The 25,070-nt window shown below is 44.9% G+C and overlaps 1 protein-coding gene across 1 annotated transcript in view; it reads right to left on the reverse strand.

The window, feature by feature from the left end:
- The window catches only part of LOC115480823 (solute carrier family 22 member 6-A-like), a 61,859-nt gene that overhangs the window by 17,941 nt on the left and 18,848 nt on the right, over positions 1-25,070 (reverse strand). The window contains exons 5-8 of the mRNA XM_030219747.1: positions 16,395-16,563; positions 15,781-15,904; positions 14,170-14,285; positions 8,414-8,628 (exon numbers count right to left, since the gene is read on the reverse strand). Of these exons, the coding sequence (XP_030075607.1) occupies positions 8,414-8,628; positions 14,170-14,285; positions 15,781-15,904; positions 16,395-16,563 (624 nt within the window). The remainder of the gene's footprint in view (positions 1-8,413; positions 8,629-14,169; positions 14,286-15,780; positions 15,905-16,394; positions 16,564-25,070) is intronic.

Genomic DNA, 25,070 nt, shown 5'->3' on the forward strand with positions numbered 1-25,070 from the left:
ATTTCTACAATTGGTTACACAAGGCTAGAGGGCTTTCACTGCAGCTCCTGCTGTGAGGATGGAGGTAAATCAACAATTTAAACCTCTCAGAGCACAGCAGGGGAGGCTTAGCCTGTCCAAGCCTCTTATACCGGGCGCCTATGCCCCCACTCCAGTCTTGCACAATTATTTTGTATTTAATGCACTCTCTGAAGCTTCTTCATCCAACTGGCCCCACAGTGGTACCTGCGGGTAATAAACCTTTGCTTTCACCTTCTGAAGACACCCTAAGAGGCTCGAAAAGAGTACTCACAGACAGGGCCAGTCTTAGCAATTGCGGTGACCTGTGCAGACGACCAGTTCAGTGGGCCCCCCCTGGCCCCTTGCCCAATTCCACCACATCCCCTGATGACAAGAAATTTTTTAAATAATTTTTTATTTAATATTTTATTTATTTATCTATGGTCATACATGCAAAACACAGACAGAGCCTCGTTAAAGAACGTATTACATTCAAAATCTGCACTCTGATTCACAAATCATCGAACCAGATCGGAAAAGAGAGGTTGAGGCATAGCACTAATATACCGAGAAAAATTCACCACCGAAACCACAGCCGCCTCCATAACACCCCAACTAGAAATTGACTCATTTAGAATCCATAACAACTCCCTAACCAATCACCTGAATTGCGTATTATTCTACAGACCACCTGGCAACTGGATGGAAAGTCAGCCCACCTTCATGGATTTCATATCAAACAACTGTGTAAATAACAACAACATACTACTACTAGGCGACATTAACCTTCACCAAGAAGACCCCAACTACACAAACACACTTGAATGTAAAGACTTCCTACAGTCCTGGGATTTTAAATGGCCCCACATGCAAACTACCCATATCAAAGGACATACATTGGACCTCCTATCACATAAACTACCTACAGACAATAATCTATTAATAGCAGACATCAAATGGACAGCAATACCTTGGACTGACCATTACAAACTGAACCTAACTCTAAACTGGCAGAAGAAGGGCTCAAACAGTACACCAGAACGTACTACTTACACTAGAAGAAGGCAAATCGATCCACAAATATTCTGGCAACAAATATACGACAACGAATGGACAACACGCACTGATTCCATACTTTATCTCAACCACTGGGATGGCAGATGCAACAGCATACTAAACAAAATAGCATCCTTAAAAACAAAAATATCAAAAAGACAAAACACCAGTGGCGTACCGGGGGGGGGGGGGGGGCGGTGGGGGCGGTCTGCCCCGGGTGCACGCCGCTGGGGGGTGCCGCGGTGCGAGCCTGCTCCAAGTTCGCTAAACTTCTTTGCTCGTTCGCTGCAGCTCCCTCTGCCCCGGAACAGGTTACTTCCTGTTCCGGGGTAGAGGGAGCTGCAGCGAACGAGCAAAGAAGTTTAGCAAACTCGGAGCAGGTGCATGCCGCGGCACCCCCCCCAGCAGCATGCACCCGGGGGGGTGTCATTTCGCTGGGGGGGGGGGGAAGGTGTGTGGGGGGGGGGGTGCGCTGCACCCGGGGGGGGGGGCGAATCGGCGCTCCGCCCCGGGTGCCATCCAGGCAAGAAACGCCACTGCAAAACACTATACCTTGGTTCAATGATGAACTAAAAAAACTGAAAACACAATCTAGAAAACTTGAACGAGTATGGAGAAAGACAAAAGATGAACACACACTCAACGCATGGAAACAAATACATAGAAAATACAAATACGCAATAAAACAAACCAAAAGGTCCTACTACAAAACCAAATTAGGACCGGACTACAAAGATATGAACAAACTATTCCAACTCGTAAATAAGTTACTAGAAACCATCCCTATCACCACAACCAACACAGACATCCCACCCGCAGACAAACTTGCTAACTACTTTAACGAAAAAATAATAAAACTACGCAGCACACTTCCTCATCACAATACCGACATCGAAATCTTCTTCAACGATCTGGACCCATCCTCCGAAGGATACCCAGCTGACCGAATTTGGACAACATTTAATCTCCTCAGCACCGAATCAGTTACACAAACGAATCACAGGTTCGTCAAGACCCACTGCAAACTGGATACATGTCCCAATCATCTACTCAAGTCTGTCCCAGACCGCTTCATAGCAGACCTTACATCCCATCTAAACTTCATGCTACAACAAGGTCTCTTCTCTGAGGAACATGGCAACACCCTACTCACCCCAATACCAAAAGACGCCAAGAAAAGCACAAACAATATCACCAATTACCGGCCAGATGCGTCTATCCCATTAGTAGTAAAAATGATGGAGAGCTTCGTGACTAAACAGCTTACAGAATACCTGGACAAGTTCTCAATACTACATAATTCACAATCAGGATTCCAATCCCACCATAGCACCGAAACTGTCCTAGTCACCCTCCTGGCCAAATTCAAGCAGGAGATTGCCACAGGCAAAAGCATACTCCTCCTCCAGTTCAACATGGCGAGCGCATTCGACATGGTAAACCACAACATACTACTAAGAATACTAGGCCACTTCGGGATTGAAGGAAACGTACTTAACTGGATCAAAGGCTTTCTAACCACCAGAACTTATCAAGTAAAATCAAAGTCAAACATATCACCACCATGGAAAGCAGTCTGCGGAGTACCTCAAGGATCACCATTATCACCAATACTCTTCAACATGATGATGATTCCACTGGCACAGTCCTTATTCAACCGAGGCCTTAACTCATTCATTTACGCAGATGATGTTGCAATATACATCCCCTTCAGACATGATCTAACAGAAATAACCAACAAAATCAACGATAGTCTGAACATCATGGACTCCTGGGCAAACTCATTCCAACTGAAACTGAACACCGGAAAAACACATTTCCTCATCCTCTCCTCTCCATATAACAAATACAAACCCACACCCATAAATACTCCAGGACATACCCTCCCTACCTTGGACAGTTTGAAAATACTCGGTGTCACACTTGATCGCAACCTTACCCTCGAGAGCCAAGTAAACTCTGTAACAAAGAAAATGTTCTATTGAATGTGGAAGCTCAAACGATTAAAACCTTTCTTCCCAAGAGCAACTTTTCGATAGCTAATGCAATCAATGGTCCTAAGCCATGCAGATTATTGCAACGGAATCTACGCGGGCTGCAAAGAACAACTCATAAGAAAACTCCAGACCGCCCAAAATACAGCAGCCAGGCTGATATTCAGCAAAACACGCTTTGAAAGTGCCAAACTCCTCCGAGAAAAGTTGCATTGGCTCCCAGTCAAAGAACGGATCATCTTCAAAATCTGCACCTTAGTCCACAAATTCATGTACGGCGTAGTCCCAGGATACATGACAGACCTTATAGACTTACCAATAAGAAACAAAGTCAGATCATCAAGATCCTACCTAAACCTACACTACCCAAATGGCAAAGGACTGAAATACAAAACAACTTACACAGCCGGCTTCTCCTACATAAGCGCACAACTATGGAATGGGCTCCCAAAAGCTAAGAAAATAATCCACGACCACTTGAACTTCAGGAAATCACTAAAAACCTACCTCTTCAAAAAGGCCTACCCCAACGACCCCAAATAACCCTCTTCACCTACCAACACAGCATGACTATGATCGAACAGGACATCACGCATTCTTCATCCATTCCGACCCTCCACTTATACCTCATACGATCACTATACAACTTTGTATTTGTTATCCACCGACTGGGCAAACACCTTTGACGGTACTATGTAAACCACATTGAGCCTGCAAATAGGTGGGAAAATGTGGGGTACAAATGCAAATAAATAAAATCATTTACGGAGAAGCCCTGGTATATATGCCAGACCTCATAGACTTACCACCCAGGAACACTAAAAGATCAGCACGCACATTCCTGAACCTCCACTACCCCACTTGCAAAGGACTAAAATACAAATTAACATAAGCATCCAGCTTTTCCTACATAAGCACGCAGCTATGGAATGTATTACCACTCGCCATGAAAAAAATACCTGACCTAACTAACGTTCGGAGATCACTGAAGACCAGCTTGTTCAACAAGGCATACCACAATGATCCATCCTAATTACCAGACAATGAAACTCAAGCCTGAACTGGATAAAACCTAACTCTATATACTTGACTACCAAGGAGGGGCATAATAGAAGGAAAACGTCTATCTCCATGGGCGTTTATCTCCGAGAACAGGTCCGTGAAGGGGCGGACCGAACCGTATTTTCGAAAAACATGGACGTTTATCTTTTTTTGAGCTGGGCGTTTTTGTTTTTCAGCGATAATGGAAACCGAAAGCGCCCAGCTCAAAAACGAATAAATCCAAGGCATTTGTTCGTGGGAGGGGCCAGAATTTGTAGTGCACTAGTCCCCCTCACATGCCAGGACACCAACCGGGCACCCTAGGGGACACTTTTACAAAAAAAAAAAGGTAAAACAGCTCCCAGGTGCATAGCACCCTTCCCTTGGGTGTTGAGCCCCCCAAATCCCCCTCAAAACCCACTGCCCACAAGTCTACACCATTACTATTGCCCTAAGGGGTGAAGGGGGGCACCTACATGTGGGTACAGTGGGTTTGGGGGGCGGTTTGGAGGGCTCCCATTTACCAGCACAAGTGTAACAGGTGGGGGGGGGATGGGCCTGGGTCCACCTGCCTGAAGTCCACTGCACCCCCTAATAACTGCTCCAGTGACCTGCATACTGCTGCCAGGGAGGTGGGTATGACATTTGAGGGTAAAAATAAAAAGTTGTGAAACGGCATTTTTTGTGGTGGGAAGGGGTTTGTGACCACTGGGGGAGTCAGGGGAGGTCATCCCCGATTCCCTCCAGTGGTCATCTGGTCATTTAGGGCACTTTTTGGGGCCTTATTCGTGGAAAAACAGGGTCCAGGAAAAGTGCCCTAAATTCTCGCTAAAAACGCATATTTTTTTTCCATTATCGGCGAAAGGCGCCCATCTCTGATCGCCCGATAACCACGCCCCAGTTCCGCCTTCACCACGCCTTCGACACGCCCCCATCAACTTTGTCCGCATCCGCGACGGAGTGCAGTTGAAAACGTCCAAATTCGGCTTTCGATTATACAGCTTTATTCGTTTTTGTGAGATAAACGTCTATCTCCTGATTTGGGTCGCAATATAGGTGTTTTTCTTTTTCAATTATAAGCTGGAAGGTCTACTGTACCATGAATGAACATTAACGCAATACCACCCTATCTCTTATTCTGAATATGAACTCCTGATACTTGACTGCTTAATCTACTATGCCAATCAATTTCTTTAATGTAATAACACTTGTATCTCTCACTCTGGAAATGGCGATTGCCATAATGGAACAATGTAAGCCACATTGAGCCTGCAAATAGGTGGGAAAATGTGGGATACAAATGCAATAAATAAATAAATATGAAATAAGGAACCACAGATATAGTCATAAAAACTGTAAAACTCAGGTCAGACTTGCATATACAGCAATACTAGAAAAACTGAAATGCAAGATATCAGAGATACTGATTTCCAAAAGCTGACACGTTCCAATTAACACATTCAAAATAAAATACGTTTTGTCTACCTGTGTAGTCTCAGCATTTTATTTTTCCATTCTATTTGGTCCAAGTGTCTCTTCTGTTTTTCTATTCTTTTGTATTTTCAGGTCTCCTGTACATTTGACACTTCTCTCTCCATGTCACTATCTGTCCTGTCCAGGATCTCTCCTCTGTGTCTCTGTTCCTATCCTCCCACATATGTTCAGCATCTGACATCTTAGTGTCCCCTTTCCTCAACTTATATTTAACATCACCTCTCTCTCTCTCTCTCCCCCCAAACTACCCCTTTTCCATCATTGCTCCACTGTATCCCTGTCCCTATGCTTTCTCCATGCTCAGCTTCTCTTCTCTGTGCCCTGTCTATCCCTTTTCTCCTCTTCTTCCTGCACCCCACCCTGGGTCCAGCATTTCTCCCCTTCTCTCTCTCTCTCCTATCCCCTCCTCCACACTGTCCGGCATATCTCCCTCTTTCCCTCCATGGGTCTTGTGTCTCTCCTCCTGTGGTCGCTTCCCTCCTATCCCCCCTCCATTCTGGCCTCTCTCTATCTCTCTTTCATCCCCATCTTCCTAGCAGGTCTAGCACTTCTCTATCTCCCTAGTTCTATTATGTATTGTGTTGACATTGTAAGTAGTATACTATAATATGGCATACTTTGTATTGTTATTTGAATCTTTTTACTGCTGTAATCGTCTATTGCTCTTGTTTGATTTATTCTTACTATACACTGCCTTGAGTGAATTCCTTCGAAAAGGCGGTAAATTATTATTTATTATTATTATTTATTAGAATTTATGTACTGCCTTTTCGAAGGAATTCACTCAAGGCAGTGTATAGTAAGAATAAATCAAACAAGAGCAATAGACAATTACAGCAGTAAAAAGATTCAAATAACAATACAAAGTATGCCATATTATAGTATACTACTTACAATGTCAACACAATACATAATAGAACATTTTAATAGACAGTGTAGGGTATAAGCAAATATGGAACATATAGATAGGTAAGAGAGTAAGAGGAGTTAGAAAGTAAGGTGACTAATTTAAAGAAAGGTGCACATGAGGTCAGATTGATGGTTAAATATTATGTCAGTTACAGTATGTGCAGCCCGTGTCACTCCTTGTGTGTGTGAATGAGATTAGCAGTTACTTCTTTCATTAAAGGCCTGGTTGAAGAGCCAAGTATTTTTCAAGCATGGCAGTCCCTGAGGCAGCAAAGGTGTCAGGGTTTCCAGACTTCACCAGCTGAAGAAGATAATGGTAATGGTAATAGAGCATAGCAACAAATTCAACAAATTCCAATGGGGACCCTATTCCACCTGGCTCAGCAAATTTCATAGAGATCCCAATCCTCACCAGCCCTTGCAGTGAAATCCTAATTAATAATAAATAAATACATTTTGCAAGTGGCAGTCAGCAATTTTTCTCTGCCATTGCGTTTTATGCAGATAGTCAATGCCGGGGCCCTGTCCATGACTACAAACAGTTCTGAAAATCTCTGAAAGCTTTTTTTATTTCATAAATTTGTATTAATTAAGTAAGAATTTATTTTGGAAGCTTGTAACCCAAATCTCAGCATGGGCATTTACATGTGCTCTGAAGCTTTTGAAAATATTAGGGGTAGTTTTAGGGGGTGGACCACTGGAGAGTAAGTGGGGGGGGGGGGTCATCCCTGATTCCCTCCAGTGGTCATCTGGTCATTTAGGACACTTTTTTGTGCCTTATTTGTTCTAAAAACAGGTCTAGACCAAAACATTGAAGTTTCAGCCCTAGACGTTTTCGTTTTGTTCCATTATGGATGTAAAATGTCCAAGTGTTAGGAACGCCCTAAGCCCACCCTCAAAATGCCCCTTGTGATTTGGACACACTGCAAACAAATTGCATAGATATATGTCTACAAAATAGGTTTTGAAAATATTGATTTGTTTTGAGAAGAAATTCATGCAAATGCTGCTTTATGACAATTTTTGGATGATTTTCTCTTTCGAAATTGAGCCCCATTGTGTCTCTGAGCCCCTATCTCCTTTATTTAAATATTGCAAACTGCTTAGATTGTCTTGGATATATAGGGTGTATATCAATTAAAACTAAACTTCAATTTGAACTTGAGCAGATAGCCCCACACAGGTGATTTAACCATGCAGGACTATCACCTGGCCCGTTAAATCACTTTGAATATTGACCCCTAAAATTTTGTCTAGAGACCAGATTCAACCATAGTCAGGAAATGTACAGCAGGCTGAAAAAATGAGCTCTCCAAGCTATAGTTGGGGAACCCCTGATTTGCTCCATTGTATAGGTGAGTGTCATGGGCGTAGTTTGGGGGGGGGAGGGGGGCAGTGCCCCCCCCCAAACGAGCTTCCACCCCATCCTCCAATCCCGAGTCGCTGAGAGCTTCTGCAAGAAAGCAGCACGCATACTGCTTTAGACCTGCTCCCGGAAGTCTTTCTTTCTCCTTCAACTACATGTTCCTGTGCAGGCGGGAAGCTGTAGGAGAGAGAAGGGGCTCCGAAGCAGGTCTAAAGCAGCGTGCGTGCTTCTTCTGCTAAGGCTGCCGGTGGCTTGGGGGATTGGAAGACGGGGAAGGGTGATACCGGGCGCCACTGGAAGACTTCGGGGGGGGGGGGGGCAGCGGAGGGGGGCGGTGGCGGGAGAGAGACATGCCCGATGCCCCACCCTTTGCTCCCCCAAATGAAACTGTCAAACTACGCCCATGGTTTGAGTTATTGTTTTGGGATTTGCTGGGTACTTGTGATCCAGACTGGTCAATGTTGGAGACAGGATGCTAACAACAATGGACCTTGGTCTGACTTAGCATGGTTTGTCTTATGTTCTTATTAGCAAAATGAAAATGAATCTTCACCTTTTGGCACAAATATATTGGCTAGTATTGCCAGGCTGGCCAAGCCGAGGGATGCATTCATGGTTATGCGGCGTCCGATGGAGCACATTACTGTAGTAGCAATCAATTTAGCAGGGATGTCAACAGCTCCGAAGATTACTTGGATCAGGTAGATATTGTCTCCAAAGCTCTGAAGGTCCATGGCCAAGCCATAATAGGAAAAGCTGGTGGAGAACCTGCAGAAAAGCATAAGTCTCTTCTTATTCTCATTATTATCTGGGACTTGACCTCAACAAACTGGAAACACTAACCGTAACTAGTGACATATGTATATGATAGGATCCTATGGCATCAGGACAATGTGCTTAAGTCTGAAGAAATTCAACACCCAGAGAGGAGGGCATCCAGTGGGCTTGGTTCTGAAGAGATTCTAAGTCCAGGAGAGGAGTGTGCAAGGTGTCTAGTAATGAAGAGGTTCTGAAGAGGTTCTACTCCAAGGAGAAGAGTGTATGTGGCATGTCTAGTTCTGAAGAGGTTCTACAGTACACCCAGGAGAGAAGTGTGAGCAGTGTATCTAGTTCTGAAGAGGTTCTACATGCAAGAGTTTGCTCAGTGTGTCTAGAACTGAAGGGGCTCTTCCCCAGGAGAGGAGTGTGTGCCATGTGTATGCTAGTACTGAGGAGGTTCTACATCCAGAAGAGGAGTTTGTGCAGTGTGTCTACAGTAGTACCGAAAAGGATCCACACCCAGAAATTTCTTGTAAGGTGATTTGTGGGGGAATTCAGATGAGAGATCTATAGAGTGTTGCAATAAATTTGTCCTGTTTATTAATAGTTGAGTACAGAAGGAAAAACTATGAGGCTGAATCAGGTACCAATAGGGGGAAGTCTCCAGGGAGTAAATGATCAGATTACCCACGGTACAACAAACTCTGCTACTAGTTTTTACCCATAAGGTTTCCCATGAAAATCAAAGCTCTGCTACCCAGGCAATTTTACTTTGATTATATTACCTAAGGGAAAGTACCAGCCCAAATTTGTGCCTAGGTTTTTAAGGTTGTATTATTGCCTCTCCCACTCTAATCCAGCCTCAGCAATTCTTCCTATACTTGAGGATACAAATCTGGGTATTGAGGAACAATGGGCAACGGGCTCAAAGTTGGGTGCCATTTATATAGCGCTTAGTGCCAGGATCCACGTCGAACTTTGGGAATGAGGATTTGCACCAACTGAATCCTGAATTAAGCGCAGATCTGTCGCGTTTAATAATACTATGCACAAATTCTAGGAACATGCCTAATCCACCCATACCCCATCCATGGCCACACACTCCTTTCAGATCCCCACATAAAAATTTACGCACGCATCTATATAGAATACTGACTATAAAGATGCATGCTTAAATGCAAATTGTTGCCAATTAGTGCCAATAATTGTTAGCTCCAAAATGTTGGTGTTAATTGACTTGTTATTCAATTAAATTGCACAAGCAAATTGGCCGTGGCTTTTACCTAGAAGCTTGGGTTGGGTTCAGTCAGGAGAGACAATAATGTATGAAGTTTTTGTATTTCAAAACATTATTTATTTTTATTGAAAAAGTATATGCAGAGAAAATAGCTTCAAATTATTCTGAGTGCTTTTCCTTGAAAATAATTTCAAAGGGAATGTCTTTGCTTTTTAAAATTAGCACAAGTCTAGAGTTATGAAATGTTTTTCATAGTTATGGGTAGAAAGTGGGATGATTGACCACAGAAGTACCAATCCTGGAAACAATATCTTAAAAATTTCTTTATTGGTGAAAAGACTCGACACAACTGTTGTGTTTCGGCCAACAGGCCTGGATCAGGAGTCTACCGCTATGACGTAGCTAATATAAATCTGAAATGCCTGGAACGCGATTGGTCTGTGTGTCGGACCAAACGTGATGTGATTGGCTGTATTTACAAAAAGTGCCTTGTCTTAAACATGTCAACTGCCAACTGGCATGATCTTTGAAATCTGTGCTTTGTATTTCATGGTCTTAACCTAAATATTTCAATTGCAAATTGTGAGTAAAGGGCAGGGCTGGCGTTAGGGGTGGGCAAACAGGGCAATTGCCCTGTACCCCCTTGTCACTGGGGGCCCCAAACCTGCCTGAAGTTGAAAAAGGGACAATATGCAAACAAGCTTTGGGACCCCCTCCCTAGCATCTGCCCTGGGCTGCATCATGTCTAGCACCGGCCCTGGTAAAGGAGATATATAAGCCTGTTTTCTCTTCAGGTTTGAAAAGAGATAGCGATATAAAGAGCAATTTATAAACTGTGTCACAATTTAGGCACCAAAATGCAGTGTGCCGATCATGAATTATATAACAGCATCTAGGTGTCCAGTTTCCATGACAGAATACTAGCATAAGTTGGCATTTTTGTCCCTATGTTTAGGCGTGCCCACTTACTCTCTGGGGCTGATATTGAGACCGCAGGAGGGAGCCCATTTAACTCCTGCGGTTGACAGGGAACCTGGAAATTCATTGAATTTCCAGGGTTTTTTGGCCACTATGCACATAGCTGGTCAAGCTGATATTCATCAGTTGACCGGTTAAGTTATAGCTGCCAAAACCAATGAATATTGGCGCTAATCAGCTATGTCGTGTGATGTGGAGGGGCATAATCAAAAGGCGCTGGCCATCTCCGGGGCCAGCGTCACAAGTGGGCGGAGCCAACCGTATTTTTGAAAAAGGTGGCCGGTCATCTTTTCCTTCGTTAATATGGTTGGCCCCAACCAAATGCCAGAGCTGGCCTTGTTTGAGATGGCCGGGATCGATTTTCAGCGATAATGGAAACCGAAACCGGCCATCTCAAACCCAGCAAAATCCAAGGCATTTGGTCGGGGGAGGAGCCAGCATTTGTAGTGCACTGGCCCCCCTCACATGCCAGGACACCAACTGGGCACCCTAGGGGGCACTTCTAAAAAAATAAATAAAAATAGCTCCCAGGTGCATAGCTCCCTTCTCTTGGGTGCTGAGCCCCCCAAATCCCCCCATAACCCACTCCCCACAACTCTACACCACTACCATAGCCCTAAGGGGTGCAGGGGGGCACCTACATGTGGGTACAGTGGGTTTTGGGGGTAACCGTAACAGGTAGGGGGGGGGCCTGGGTCCACCTGCCTGAAGTGCACTGCACCCACTAAAAACTGCTCCAGGGACTTGCATACTGCTGTCATGGAGCTGGGTATGACATTTGAGGCTGGCAAAAAAATGTTGTAAAGTTTTTTTTTAGGGTGGGAGGGGGGTGGTAACCACTGGGGGAATAAGGGGAGGTCATCTCCGATTCCGTGCAGTGGTCGGTTGGTCAGTTGGAGTACCTTTTTGAGGCTTGGTCATGAATTGTTTCCATTATCAGTTGAAGCCGGCCATCTCTTAAACACGCCCATGTCCCATCTTCAGTAAACTGCCGGCACGCCCCCTTGAACTTTCGCCTGCTCCGCGACAGGAAACCGGTGAGGGTGTCAAAAAATTGGCTTTCGATTATACCGATTTGGCCGGTTTCAGGAGATCGCCGGCCATCTCCCGATTTATGTCAGAAGATGGCCGGCGATCACTTTCAAAAATGAGCTGGATAGCGGACTAGCCATTAAGTGGTAATATTCAGCTGAGGTAGCTGGCTATCTTGCGCTGAATATTAGTGCTTAGCTGGCTTAAGTCCAGCCAGGAGCAGGTCCTAGCTGGTTAAATAGTTTTAAATATCGGGCGGCATGTCAATAGGAGGTGTAAAAGTGCATGCCTAAATGTAGCACTTTAGTGTGTAAATAAAATAACTATTCTATAATGTACATATGTATAACAACATAAGAATAGCCATACTAGGTCAGACCAATGGTCCATCTAGCCCAGTATCCTGTTTGCAACCGTGGCCAAGCCAGGTCACAAGTACCTCACAGAAACCCAAATAGTGGCAACATTCCATGCTACCAAGGGCAAGCAGTGGCTTCACCATGTCTGTCTCAATAGCAGACTATGGACGTTTCCTTCGGGAACTTGTCCAAACCTTTTTTAAACCCAGATACGCTAACCACTGTTACCACATCCTCCAGTAAAGAGTTCCAGAGCTTAACTATTTGTTGAGTGAAAAAATGTTTCCTCCTATTTGTTTTTAAAGTATTTTCATGTAACTTCGAGTGTCCCCTAGTGTTTGTACTTTTGGAACGAGTAAAAAATCGATTCACTTCTACTTGTTCTATACCACTCAAGATTTTGTAGACTTCAATCATATCTCCCCTTATCTGTTACTTTTCCAAGCTGAAAATCCCTAACCTCTTTAGCCTTTCCTCATATGAAAGGAGTTCCATCCCCTTTATCATTTTGGTTGCTCTTCTTGTAACCTTTTCTAATTCTGCTATATCTTTTTTGAGATACGGCAACCAGAACTGAACAAAATACTCAAGGTGTTACATTCATGCACATAATGTCAGGTTTCTCGTGGAACCTCTGGGTTAGTGAGCCCTTGGACCACTGCCGAGGAGCGGCAGTGGCAGGAGAATCACCCAAACACAAGACAAGGCAGAACAGATGTACCAGCAAACCTAGGACCGGAACTCCCAGACGGCGACTGCAGCCGGGGCAACTCAAGCTGGAACAAGCAGGACAGGAAATCAGCCCAAACTTCACCTGCACTTGACCACCGTTCCTCAGGGGTTGAGCCCCTGGGTGCAGGTGGCTGGCAGGACTTACTGGACAGGGCCGGAAGGAAACAGCAGGAAGAAGAAACCAGAAAACAAGCCAGGTCTAGGCAGGCAGCAGACAGTAGAATAAACCAGGAGACAGGCCGGGTCTAGGCAGACAGCAGACGGTAGAATAAACTAGGAAACAGACCGGATCAGGGTAGGCAGCAAACAGTTGAGAAACCAGGAGACAAACAGGGTCAAAGCCACAACCAGGAAAAACTCAGCAGCACTCCAACTAACGCTCACCAAAGGAAACTCCTCTGAGGACCTCTGTTGCAAGGCAAACAAGAAGACTTCCCAGATGATTAATAAAGGCAGACAAGGGAGTTCACCAGGTACGGGTACTGTTTGGTTCCAAAAAACTCCCAAAACAATCTGGAAGGCTGGAAGATCCGGACCGGACCAGAGTACCTTCTGGAACATGGGAAACGGCAAGCCATCGGTTCACAGCAGCTACCAGGTCTAACCACCGGGGGGTGAGGGGACTGAGAGCAAGGAACCTGGGCACAACCGTGACACATAACTGCTAGTATTCTATCATTTTAGCTCGCAAATGGCACTTACATTTAGGTGCTAAGGTTATAGAATTAGGGAGACACTGTTTCAAACAACTGTGACATCCTAACTATATGTTGCTCTTTGTGATATCTAGAAAGTGGAAGCCTCCTGAACTTCACCCTTCAGAATGGATAGCCAAGCCTCGTGTAAAGACGATGTGTGAAAAAATGGCTCATGCTCTATTGGAAATGCGGTGGTCCTTTTCTGGATATGTTAAGAGAAGACAAAGTTATGACTACACTTCATGTTGTGTTTTCTTTACCTGTGGAATTCATAGCATTGCTACTGCTTATGCATAATAGAGAGAAGTTGATATGCACATGGTTGTGCTTGTTTAAAATATTAAGAAAAATAAATAAAGTTTGATTTACAAAATAACAAAACTGAATAGCAGCCTCCAGTACGATGCCCTAAGTACAAGAGTGAAGATCTTATCAACCCTTACATACAACCATTATCAGAGGTCCCAGTTATGTCAGCATGTCATTAACAACTGTAGCTAAAGAGGCCACTCACCAGGCTAAGGAGAGGCAGAAGGAGATGCGTCGTATGACAGCAGTGCGCACTAGGTCAGCAGCAGTGTAGGTGAACTCACTTGCAGCTACTTCTTTCTGCATGCTGCTTTTCAGGACCTAGGAAGGAGAACATGCCAAGGTTCAGAAACCAGTGAGATACCAGTCCAATTCCTCTGTTGATGTCAGCCTGGTGGTTGTGACATCACAGCCTTTCCAAGTAGTGCAGCTCTGCTATTGAAGCCACAGCCTTGAATCAGTGACTTCTCAACCCTTTGAACTAACCTAAGCCCTCTGATGATGTCATAGCTCATAACTAAGGTGGTCAGACCAGGCCAGACTACAGGGTATCCCTTTGTGAAAAGCCATATTTAAAAGCCCAGCTTTAGTAGAAAGGAAAGATGCATGATATATCTGAAGGGACAGAGAGAATATTCTGCTTCACCACTCTACCAGACTGCCACTACTCAACCCATCATTCTGTACCCCAAGAAACTGAGAGGAACCGGAGTGTGGGGGGAGATGGAGAGATAGAGACCTGGCAGTGGTACAGAAATCTGAGGAGAAATGGGGAGAAGGAGGGCAAGCTTGAGAGTGGGGTAAGAGAAAGGAATATGAAACTGGTCAAGTCTTCTACCATAGCATGGTTTAAAAGGGTTTGGACAAGTTTATGGAGGAAGTTGATAAATTATTAGCAATATTAACTTAGGATAGCCACTACTTATCCCTGTTAACAAGCAAAAAGAAATTGATATATTCTTTGGGATCTGCTGGATACATCCTAGTGACCCTGACTGACCTAAAGAAGTACTGAGACAGGGCCTGCTTCTGTAGGGAGCAAAACTGCACTGGTGTGTATTTACCTGCTGGAAATTGTATTCAGTCTATAAGCTATTATTAAGGTGGACTTGGGGAAAATCCACTGCTTATTCAGCAGCATGGAATCTACTTTTCTTGGATTCTGCCAGGTACTTGTGATCTAGTCTGGCCACTGTTAGAAACAGGATACTGAGTTTAATGGACCTTTGGTCTGTCCCAGTATGCCAACACTTATGTACTTAAGACCACTGTCAGAAACAGAATACTGGGCTTAATGGACCTGGGGTCTGAGGCAGCATGGCACATCTTATGTTCTTATGAAATGGAGAGATATGAGAAGGGAGAGATGCAGAAAAAAGGAAACTAAAAATAGAGAAACACAAGGGCATGGGAAGATGTAGAGAGCTCTGGTAGGGGGCAAGCAGCTGGAGAGGAATTTTGGAGGGGTTGAGAAGAAGGCAATAGAAATGAACTTAAAGAGGAACTGCAGAAGAATTGAAAGGTGATGGGAGATGAAGAGGTACTCAGAGCAGGCCTTTGGGAGTGCAACCTGTGACACTTAACAGTGGCATCATGTTCAAGAGATGTCCTTCCCTATGTAACCATGGGACAGTGTCCACAGTAAATTCAGTCTTTCTTTGTCTTTTTCCCCACCCACTCATCAGGCCCTCCCCCTTTACCCTTCTGAACTCCAGCCACCAAAAGGATACATAGCATGGCTTCTTATTTTCATTAAACTCCTCCACCATTGGCAGTGGGGCAGCTAACTGGAGGTGGTAAGAGGGAAGGTTTGTACCTCGGTGGTCAGCTTTTCTCCTTCTTCATGTCTTCTGTTTATTTTTGCCACTTTCTTCAGCATCCTCACTGCCTGCTCAGGCTTCTTAGTGAGAATCAACCACCGTGCTGATTCGGGAAGCCACCTGTGGAAATCAAACAAATATGAAAATTCTTTTATTCTTAAATCTGTTAATTAGCTTTTTTTTTTTTCTTTCCTTTAAAGACAATTGCTTTACTGGAGCCAGTGACCTTTTGGGTGGCTACTTCAGTGTTGTTAACCAGCCTGGAAGAAGAGTGAGACTTCCTGATAGTTAAGTTATGGGAGCTCAGTCACCAACCTTCAGCTGCATTTCCTGTAGTTTACCACCAGGGGTCCATATAGATCACACTATTAGCTCAGGTACTTTGACTGCTGTATATGTTGCTTACATTAGCATCCAAATGCCATGGCTGATTTCTGCCCTGCCTATGTGTAGCATGGCAAACTGGTTCAGTTTCAGCAGGACAGACTAATATGTTCCTGGTCTTGCCCTCTCTCCCCCCCCCCCCCCCCTCATGTGAGACCTATCCAGCTTAATTAAAACTGTAAGGCTATCTAACAGGCAGCAGGTGGGGACAACCAAGGCTACATACCAGGAACAGAGGAAGAAAATGAAAAAAGGCAGGGAGACAATGAGCTGCAGCAAGCGCCAATCCCGAATGGCATAAGCCAACCCCGCTAGGAAGATTTGGCCAAAGGTGTAGAAATATCCAATAAATGCCCCAGTGATTGTGCGCATTCTGGTGGGAATCCATTCAACAACTGAAAGAGAAAAGGTGTATGTAATTAGATTACCCTATGAGGGATACTTCCACAAGGTGGGATACTTAAGGGTCAAGGAAAAGGATGGTCTTAAACAAGAAGGCAATGCTGAAATGCATAGATGGGGGCAAATGAGTTTTACATAAAAAGACAATCTAATAAGTGAATTTTCACCAAGCTAAAGTTATTTTCATTGCTTTGCAACAGATATGCTTCTTGTCCATGTAAAAAGAGGCATCTAAAGGGATACTTGGGCAGGGGAGCAAACTACAGCGGGCTGATATTCAAAGGCACTTATTGGTTAGCAGGGCAGCTGAATACGCCCTTTGACTAGCTCGATAGTGCTAGGGCAGTCCATAGATGGAGCTTGAGCAGAGCTAGAGGTTTTGTGGTTAGCTGTAATACTCAGACCTCTAGCCTGATAACAACCAGATAGAATTAGGATGGCAAAAAGGCTGTCCTAAGTTAATCTGGTTTGCTATCTGCTTAGCGGTTCACTATCACTGCAATTGGATAGTACTTCCAGGTTTGTACTGAATCCAGATATTCAGCACTGGCCAGTATCTGAGCACTGGTGCTGTCTATCCAGTGTTATTTTAACTGCAATGAATAATGTTTTACTTCACTGCTGACCTCCGTAGTTAAATATCAGTCCCCGGGTGTATTCATGGAGAGAAATATTCAGTGACCTGCAATTAGATTTTTGAAAGGAAAACTTATCACAAAGATTCCCTTGCAAATATTGCCTGGCCTCTGGTGCTGAAGTTCTACATTCTTTGCAGGCACAAATTACAACAGGGGAAAAGCAGGAGGAAAAATGTGCAGGGATCTCAAAATTAAATCTTCGTGTGAATTTCCTGCAGCTCACTCCAACTCGTCTCCTGGTGCTGCCCAGTCTCCCCAACAAGGGGTGAGCAATTTTCAAAGCGGAATTTTCCACAAGTAAACACTCAATTAGGAGCCAATGATCAAAGCTAGTAAATAAATACATAATTATTGCCACACTGGGACAGAACAAATGTCCATCAAGCCCAATATCCTGTTTCTAACAGTGGCCAATCCAGGTCACAAATATCTGGCAAGATCCCAAAAAAGTTCAATACATTTTATGCTGCTCATCCCAGAAATAAGCAGTGGATTTTCCACAGGTCATTTTAATAATGGTCTATGGACTTTTACTTTAGGAAGCCATCCAAACCTTTTTTAAACCCCGCTAAGCTAACCGCCTTTACCACATTCTCTGGCAACAAATTCCAGAGTTTAATTACGCATTGAGTAAAGAAAAAATTTTCTCCAATTTGTTTTAGATGTACTACTTTGTAGCTTCATCACATGCCCCCTAGTCCTAGTATTTTTGGAAAGAGTAAACAAATGATTCATGTCTACCCATTCCATTCCACTCATTATTTTATAGACCTCTATCATATCTCCCCTCAGCTGTCTTTTCTCAAAGCTGAACAGCCCTAGCCACTTCAGCCTTTCCTCATAGGGAAGTTGTCCCATTCCCTTTATCATTTTCGTCACCCTTCTCTGTACCTTTTCTAATTCCACTACCAGGCTTATTTTCGAAAGAGAAGGCTGCCCATCTTCCGACACAAATTGGGAGATGGGCGTCCTTCTGTCAGGGTCACCCAAATCGGCATAATCGAAAGCCGATTTTGGGCGTCCTCAGCTGCTTTCCGTCGCAGGGACAACCAAAGTTTACGGAGGCGTGTCGGACGCATAGCGAAGGCGGGTCTGGGGTGTGCTTAACACATGGGCATCCTCGGCCGATAATGGAAAAAAGAAGGGCGTCCCTGATGAGCATTTGGCCGACTTTACTTGGTCCATTTTTTCTTGTGACCAAGCCTCAAAAGGATGCCCAAACTGACCAGATGACCACCGGAGAGAATCGGGGATGACCTTCCCTTTCTCCCCCAGTGGTCACTAACTCCCTCCCACCCTAAAAAAAAGTTGTTTTTTTTTGCCAGCCTCAAATGTCATACTCAGATCCATCGCAGCAGTATGCAGGTCCCTGGAGCAGTTTTAGTGGGTGCAGTTCACTTCAGGCAGGCGGACCCAGGCCCATCCGTTCCCCCCCCCCCCCCACCAGGGGCGTATCTGCGTGGGGCCTCAGGGGCCTGGGCCCCCGCAGATTTCGCCCTGGACCCCCCTACCGCTGCCAACCCTCCCCCTCCGTTGCTCGCCTACCTTCGCTGGCGGGGGACCCCAACCCCCGCCAGCCGAGGTCCGCGTCCTCCTGCCGCTGCCGGCTGCCTTTGGTGCTTTCATTTGTCCATTGAAGCTGGCGCCGATGAAAGTTTCTTTTGAGTCTGACGTCGCTGCACGTTGTACGTGCAGGACGTCAGACTCAGAAACATTTTCTGAGTCTGACGTCCTGCACGTACAACGTGCAGCGACGTCAGAGTCAAAAGAAACTTTAGTTGGCGCCAGCTTCAATGGACAAATGAAAGCACCAAAGGCAGCCGGCAGCGGCAGCGGCAGGAGGACGCGGACCTCGGCTGGCGGGGGTTGGGGTCCCCCGCCAGCGAAGGTAAGCGAGCAACGGAGGGGGAGGGTTGGCAATGGTAGCGGCTGGGGGGAGGGGGATCGGCAATGGCGGCGGCGGGGGGGGGGGGCTATAATGTGCCCCCTCACTCTGGCCCTGGCCTCCCCTACCGCCGCAGTTCAGATACGCCCCTGCCCCCCACCCACTAACGTCCTCGCAGGACGGCCCCCACGAAGGGGCAGGGAAACCCCTATTATCGAAATAAGATGGGCGTTCATCTTTCGTTTTGATAATACGGTCGGGGTCGCCCAAATATCAACATTTAGAGATGGTCGACCTAAATGTTGAGATGGGTGACCTTAGAGATAGTTGTCCTCGATTTTCAGAGATACTGGAAACCGAGGACGCCCATCTAAAAAACGACCAAATCCAAGGCATTTGGTTGTGGGAGGAGCCAGCATTCGTAGTGCACTGGTCCCTCTCACATGCCAGGACACCAACCAGACACCCTAGGGGGCACTGCAGTGGATTTCAGAAATTGCTCCCAGGTGCATAGCTCTATTACCTTGAGTGCTGAGCCCCCCCCAAAAAAAACAAAACCCACTCCCCATAACTATACACCACTACCATAGCCCTAAGGGCGTGGGCGTGGCTACCAGATGGTCAGCTTTCGCTGATAATGGAAAAAAAAAAGCGGCGTTAAGCAGTATTTCGCCGGCTTTACTTGGTCCTTTTATTTTCACGACCAAGCCTCAAAAAGGTGCCCCAATTGGCCAGATGACCACTGGAGGGAATGGGGGATGACCTCCCCATACTCCCCCAGTGGTCACCAATCCCCTTCCAAACTAAAAAAATAAAACTAAAAACCTTTTTTGCCAGCCTGTATGCCAGCCTCAAATGCCGTACCCACCTCCATGACAGCAGAATGTGTGCTATCCTCCGACAGCCTTTCCCTGGTTGCGATGTGGCTCTCGGGTGAGTGTGACACCTTTTCTGTTAGGTGCCCTGCAGAGTCACATTAGCAATGCATTGTGGTGGGTGTAGGGTACTAGGCTCTACTCCCATGGTGCTTTTCCCCCCCTGCTAACTGGGTCAGAGTGTGCCCTGTTTTGTTTCCTGTTATAGTCCATGCGGTAGTGGCCATTTTTGTAAGCCAGTTTTAGTTCCCTTTTCTGTGTTACCCACGTCAGAGAACGTAGTTCTTACCTTGAATGGTGCTGAAAGAGGGCATTGTACACCATTGTGCCAGCTCTGACCTACTGCTCATCTTAGTACCAGGGGACTCTTTGCCAGTGGGGCACAACCTCTGATCTGCAGTTAACTGTGAGTAAACGTGCTTATTTCAAGAAAGGACTTTTTCAGAGAGATTAGTCTTCAGGTGTGAACTGGTGTGCCAAAGTTATACAGCAGCAATAAGTCCTAGAGGCTGTATGCCGGTCCCTGGAGCAGTTTTAGTGGGTGCAGTACATTTGTGAGTAGTGGGTTTGGGGGGCTCAGTAAAGGAGCTATGCAAGTGGGAGCTTTTCTGAAGTCCAGCGCAGTGACCCCTAGGGTGGCTGGTTGGTGTCCTGGCATGTCAGGGGGGCCAGTGCACTAAAATGCTGGCTCCTCCCACGGCCAAATGCCTTGAATTTGGCCGGGGTTTGAGATGGCCGACATAACTTTCCATTATCGCTGAAAAACAAACCTGGCCATCTCAACCTCGGCAAACTCTGCCATTTGGCCGGGCTAAACCGTATTATCGAAAGAAAAGATGTCCGGCCATCTTTTTCGATAATACGGTTCGGCCAGCTGTTCGCAGCGCCGCCAAAATAGATCGCCGGCAATCTATTTTGCTGGCGCCGTTTGATTATTCCCCTCTATGTTACATAAGTATTGCCATACTGGGAAAGACCAAAGGTCTATCAAGCCCAGCATCCTGTTTCCAACAGTGGCCAATCCAGGTCACAAATACCCGGCAAGATCCCAAAAATGTACAAAACATTTTATACTGCGTATCCCAGAAATAGTGGATTTTCCCCAAGTCCATTTAATAACGGTCTATGGACTTTTACTTTAGGAAGCTAGCCAAACCTTTTTTAAGCTCCACTAAGCTAACCGCCTTTACCACATTCTCTGGCAACGAATTCCAGAGTTTAATTACACGTTGAGTGAAGAAACATTTTCTCTGATTTGTTTTAAATTTACTACATTGTAGCTTCATCGCATGCCCCCTAGTCCTAGTATTTTTGGAAAGCGTGAACAGACACTTCACATCTACCCATTCAACTCCACTCATTATTTTATAGACCTCTATCATATCTCCCCTCAGCCACCTTTTCTCCAAGCTGAAGAGCCCTAGCCACTTTAGTCTTTCCTCATAGGGAAGTCATCCCATCCCCTTTATCATTTTCGTCGCCCTTCTCTGCACCTTTTCTAATTCTACTATATCTTTCTTGAGATGCGTTGACCAGAATTGAGCACAATATTCGAGCTGCGGTCACACCATGGAGTGATACAAAGGCATTATAACATCCTCATTTTTGTTTTCCATTCCTTTCCTAATAATACCTAACATTCTATTTGCTATCTTAGCCACAGCAGCACACTGAGCAGAAGGTTTCAACGTATCATCAACAACGACACCTAGATCCCTTTCTTGGTCCGTAACTCCTAACGTGGAACCTTGCATGACATAGCTATAATTCGGGTTCCTCTTACCCACATGCATCACTTTGCACTTGCTCACATTAAACGTCATCTGCCATTTAGACGCCCAGTCTCCCAGTCTCCTAAGGTCCTCTTGTAATTTTTCACAATCCTCCCGCGATTTAACAACTTTGAATAACTTTGTGTCATCAGCAAATTTAATTACCTCACTAGTTACTCCCATGTCTAGGTCATTTATAAATATGTTAAAAAGCAGCGGTCCCAGCACAGAGCCCTGGGGAACCCCACTAACTACCCTTCTCCATTGAGAATACTGACCATATAACCCTACTCTCTGTTTTCTATCTTTTAACCAGTTTTTAATCCACAATAGAACACTACCTCCTATCCCATGACTCTCCAATTTCCTCTGGAGTCTTTCATGAGGTACTTTGTCAAACGCCTTCTGAAAATCCAGATACACAATATCAACCGGCTCCCCTTTCAAAGAAATGTAGTACATTGGTGAGGCAAGATTTCCCTTCACTAAATCCATGTTGACTTTGTCTCATTAATCCATGCTTTTGAATATGCTCCGTAATTTTGTTCTTAATAATAGTCTCTACCATTTTGCCCCTCTCCTTCTCTGCACATATTCAGCAGACTGCTAAAACCTGTCATTTCTTTCTCTATAAAATCACCAAAATTCGCCCTTTCCTTTCTGAGCACACTACCAGAACCCTCATCCACACTCTTATCACCTCTCGCTTAGACTATTGAACTTGCTTCTCACTGGTCTCCCACTTAGCTATCTCTCTCCTCTTCAATCTGTTCAAAATTCTGCTGCACGACTAATATTCTGCCAGTGTCGTTATGCTCATATTAGTCCTCTCCTCAAGTCACTTCACTGGCTTCCTATCCGTTTCTGCATACAGTTCAAACTCCTCTTATTGACCTATAAGTGCATTCACTCTGCAGCTCCTCAGTACCTCTCCACTCTCATCTCTCCCTACATTCTTCCCTGGGAACTCCATTCACTGGGTAAATCTGTCTTATCTGCACCCCTCTTCTCCACTGATAACTCCAGACTCCGTTCCTTTTATCTTGCTGCACCATATGCCTGGAATAGACTTCCTGAGACAGTACGTCTAGCTCCATCTCTGGCTGTCTTCAAATCTAAGCTAAAAGCCCACCTTTTTATGCTGCTTTTAACTCCTAACCCTTATTCACTTATTCAGAACCCTTATTTTATCATCCTCACTTTAATATTCCCTTATCTCTTGTTTGTCCTGTTTGTCTGTCCTAATTAGATTGTAAGCTCTGTTGAGCAGGGGCTGTCTCTTCATGTTCAAGTATACAGTGCTGCGTACGTCTAGTAGCGCTATAGAAGTGATAAGTAGTAGTAGGGAAGGTTGAGACATAATGTGAATGACCTAGAAGACTGGAAAGAGGATGAGAGGCATTGAAAAGGGATGGGGATACTGGGGAGGGATATGTGAGGAAGGGGATGGATCTCTGAAAGGATTGAGTAAGGATGGAAATGGGGTTAAAAAGATGGTGAAAGAGAGGCTATTGGACATGGGGTATAGGGTAAGAGATAGAATGGCTTTGGAGGCTAGGGAATGAATGAGAGACAGGTTTGGAGCTGGGACTGATAGGATGGTGAGATGCAGTGGAGGGTAGATGAGGGCTAAGAGGGTGAGAACAAAAGATGGGAATAGGGGACTAAGGAAGTGGGTGAAAGATGGAGAAAGGGTTTAGGAGACTGGGTAATAGTTAGACAGAGGGGACAATGAGAGTGCTGGAGATGGTAAAAGCCAGTAGGTAGAAAAGAAATAAAACACAGCCTAAGAACTACAGTGTGAGAGAAAAGTGGGAATAAAGCATAAAATGAAAGATCAGTGCCAGACAGATGTAGAGAAGGGAAAGAAGAAGACAAGAGGAGAGAGAATAAATGGAAATGCCAACCTGGAAAAGAATTTAGGAGAAGACTGACACATGGAGAGTAGAAAAGGGACTGGGACCAGTCCAATTAGAAAAATAAAATGCTCAAACAACAAAGGTAGAAAAGACAAAATTATTTTTGTTTAATGCTTTTTAAAGACTAAGATGTGCCTTTTTTGTGAAATGTACATTTTTCTATTTTTGTATTTTGCAGAGTACAGGAGAAAATACATTTCTGTTTCTCTTTTATCAGTATTTGCACTGCTTACAGAGTCTGGCTTTCTTGAAGGGATCTCTATTTCAGTTCTTGTGTGCATGTTTTTTGTGGTTCCCTATTTTGTATCACATACGGATCTTTACATAGTAACATAGTAGATGTATGGTTCATCCAGTCTGCCCAACAAGATAAACTCATTTTATATGGTATGTGATACTTTATATGTATACCTGAGTTTGATTTGTCTTTCTCAGGGCACAGACCGTAGAAGTCTGCCCAGCACTGTTCTTGTACTAAGTTCTGGAGCTAGCATCAAAGCCCCTTAAAATTTACACTCCAGCCCATCCCTATCTATTTAGTCATGAACAGGGCATAGACCATAGAAGTCTGCCCTGCTCCCGTGTTATTTCCAATTACCGGCGTCGCCACCCAATCTCTGCTAAGATTCCACAGAACCATTCCTTCTAAACAGGTTTCCTTTGTGTTTATCCCACGCATGTTTGAAATCCACCACCTTCTGCGGGAAGGCATTCCACATATCCACCACCCTCTCTATGAAAAAATACTTCCTGACATTAGTCCTGAGTCTGCCCTCCTTCAACCTTCATGTCCTCTAGTTCTACCGCCTTCCCGTCTCCGGAAAAGGTTCCTTTGCGGATTAATACCTTTCAAATATTTGAACGTCTGTATCATATCACCCCTGTTTCTCCTTTCCTCCAAGGTATACATGCTCAGGTCAACAAGTCTCTCCTCGTATGGTTTGCAACGCAAATCCCATACCATTTTCGTAGCTTTGCTTTGCACCGCTTCCAGTCTTTTTACATCTTTAGCAAGATATGGCCTCCAAAACTGAACACAATACTCTAAGTGGGGCCTCACCAACTTGTAGAGGGACATCAACACCTCCTTTCTTCTGTTGGTTATGCCCCTCTCTACACAGCCTAGCATCCTTCTGGCCACGGCCGTCGCCTTGTCGCATTGTTTCTTCACCTTCAGATCCTCTGACACCAACACCCCAAGGTCTCTCTCCTGAGTCGAGCTTACTAATCTCTCCCCTCCTATCCGGTATCTCTCTTTTTCGTTTCCGGACCCCAAGTGCATCACTCTACACTTCTTGGCATTAAATTTTAACTTAACTCATTTAAGACTCCAGTATGGTACTTATATCAAAATACATCAATGTGCTCTTACATGTCACTTGGCACAAATGACTTATTCAAACAATCATTC

This window comes from Microcaecilia unicolor, chromosome 11 (assembly GCF_901765095.1).
Source record: "Microcaecilia unicolor chromosome 11, aMicUni1.1, whole genome shotgun sequence".
NCBI classification, from domain to species: domain Eukaryota; kingdom Metazoa; phylum Chordata; class Amphibia; order Gymnophiona; family Siphonopidae; genus Microcaecilia; species Microcaecilia unicolor.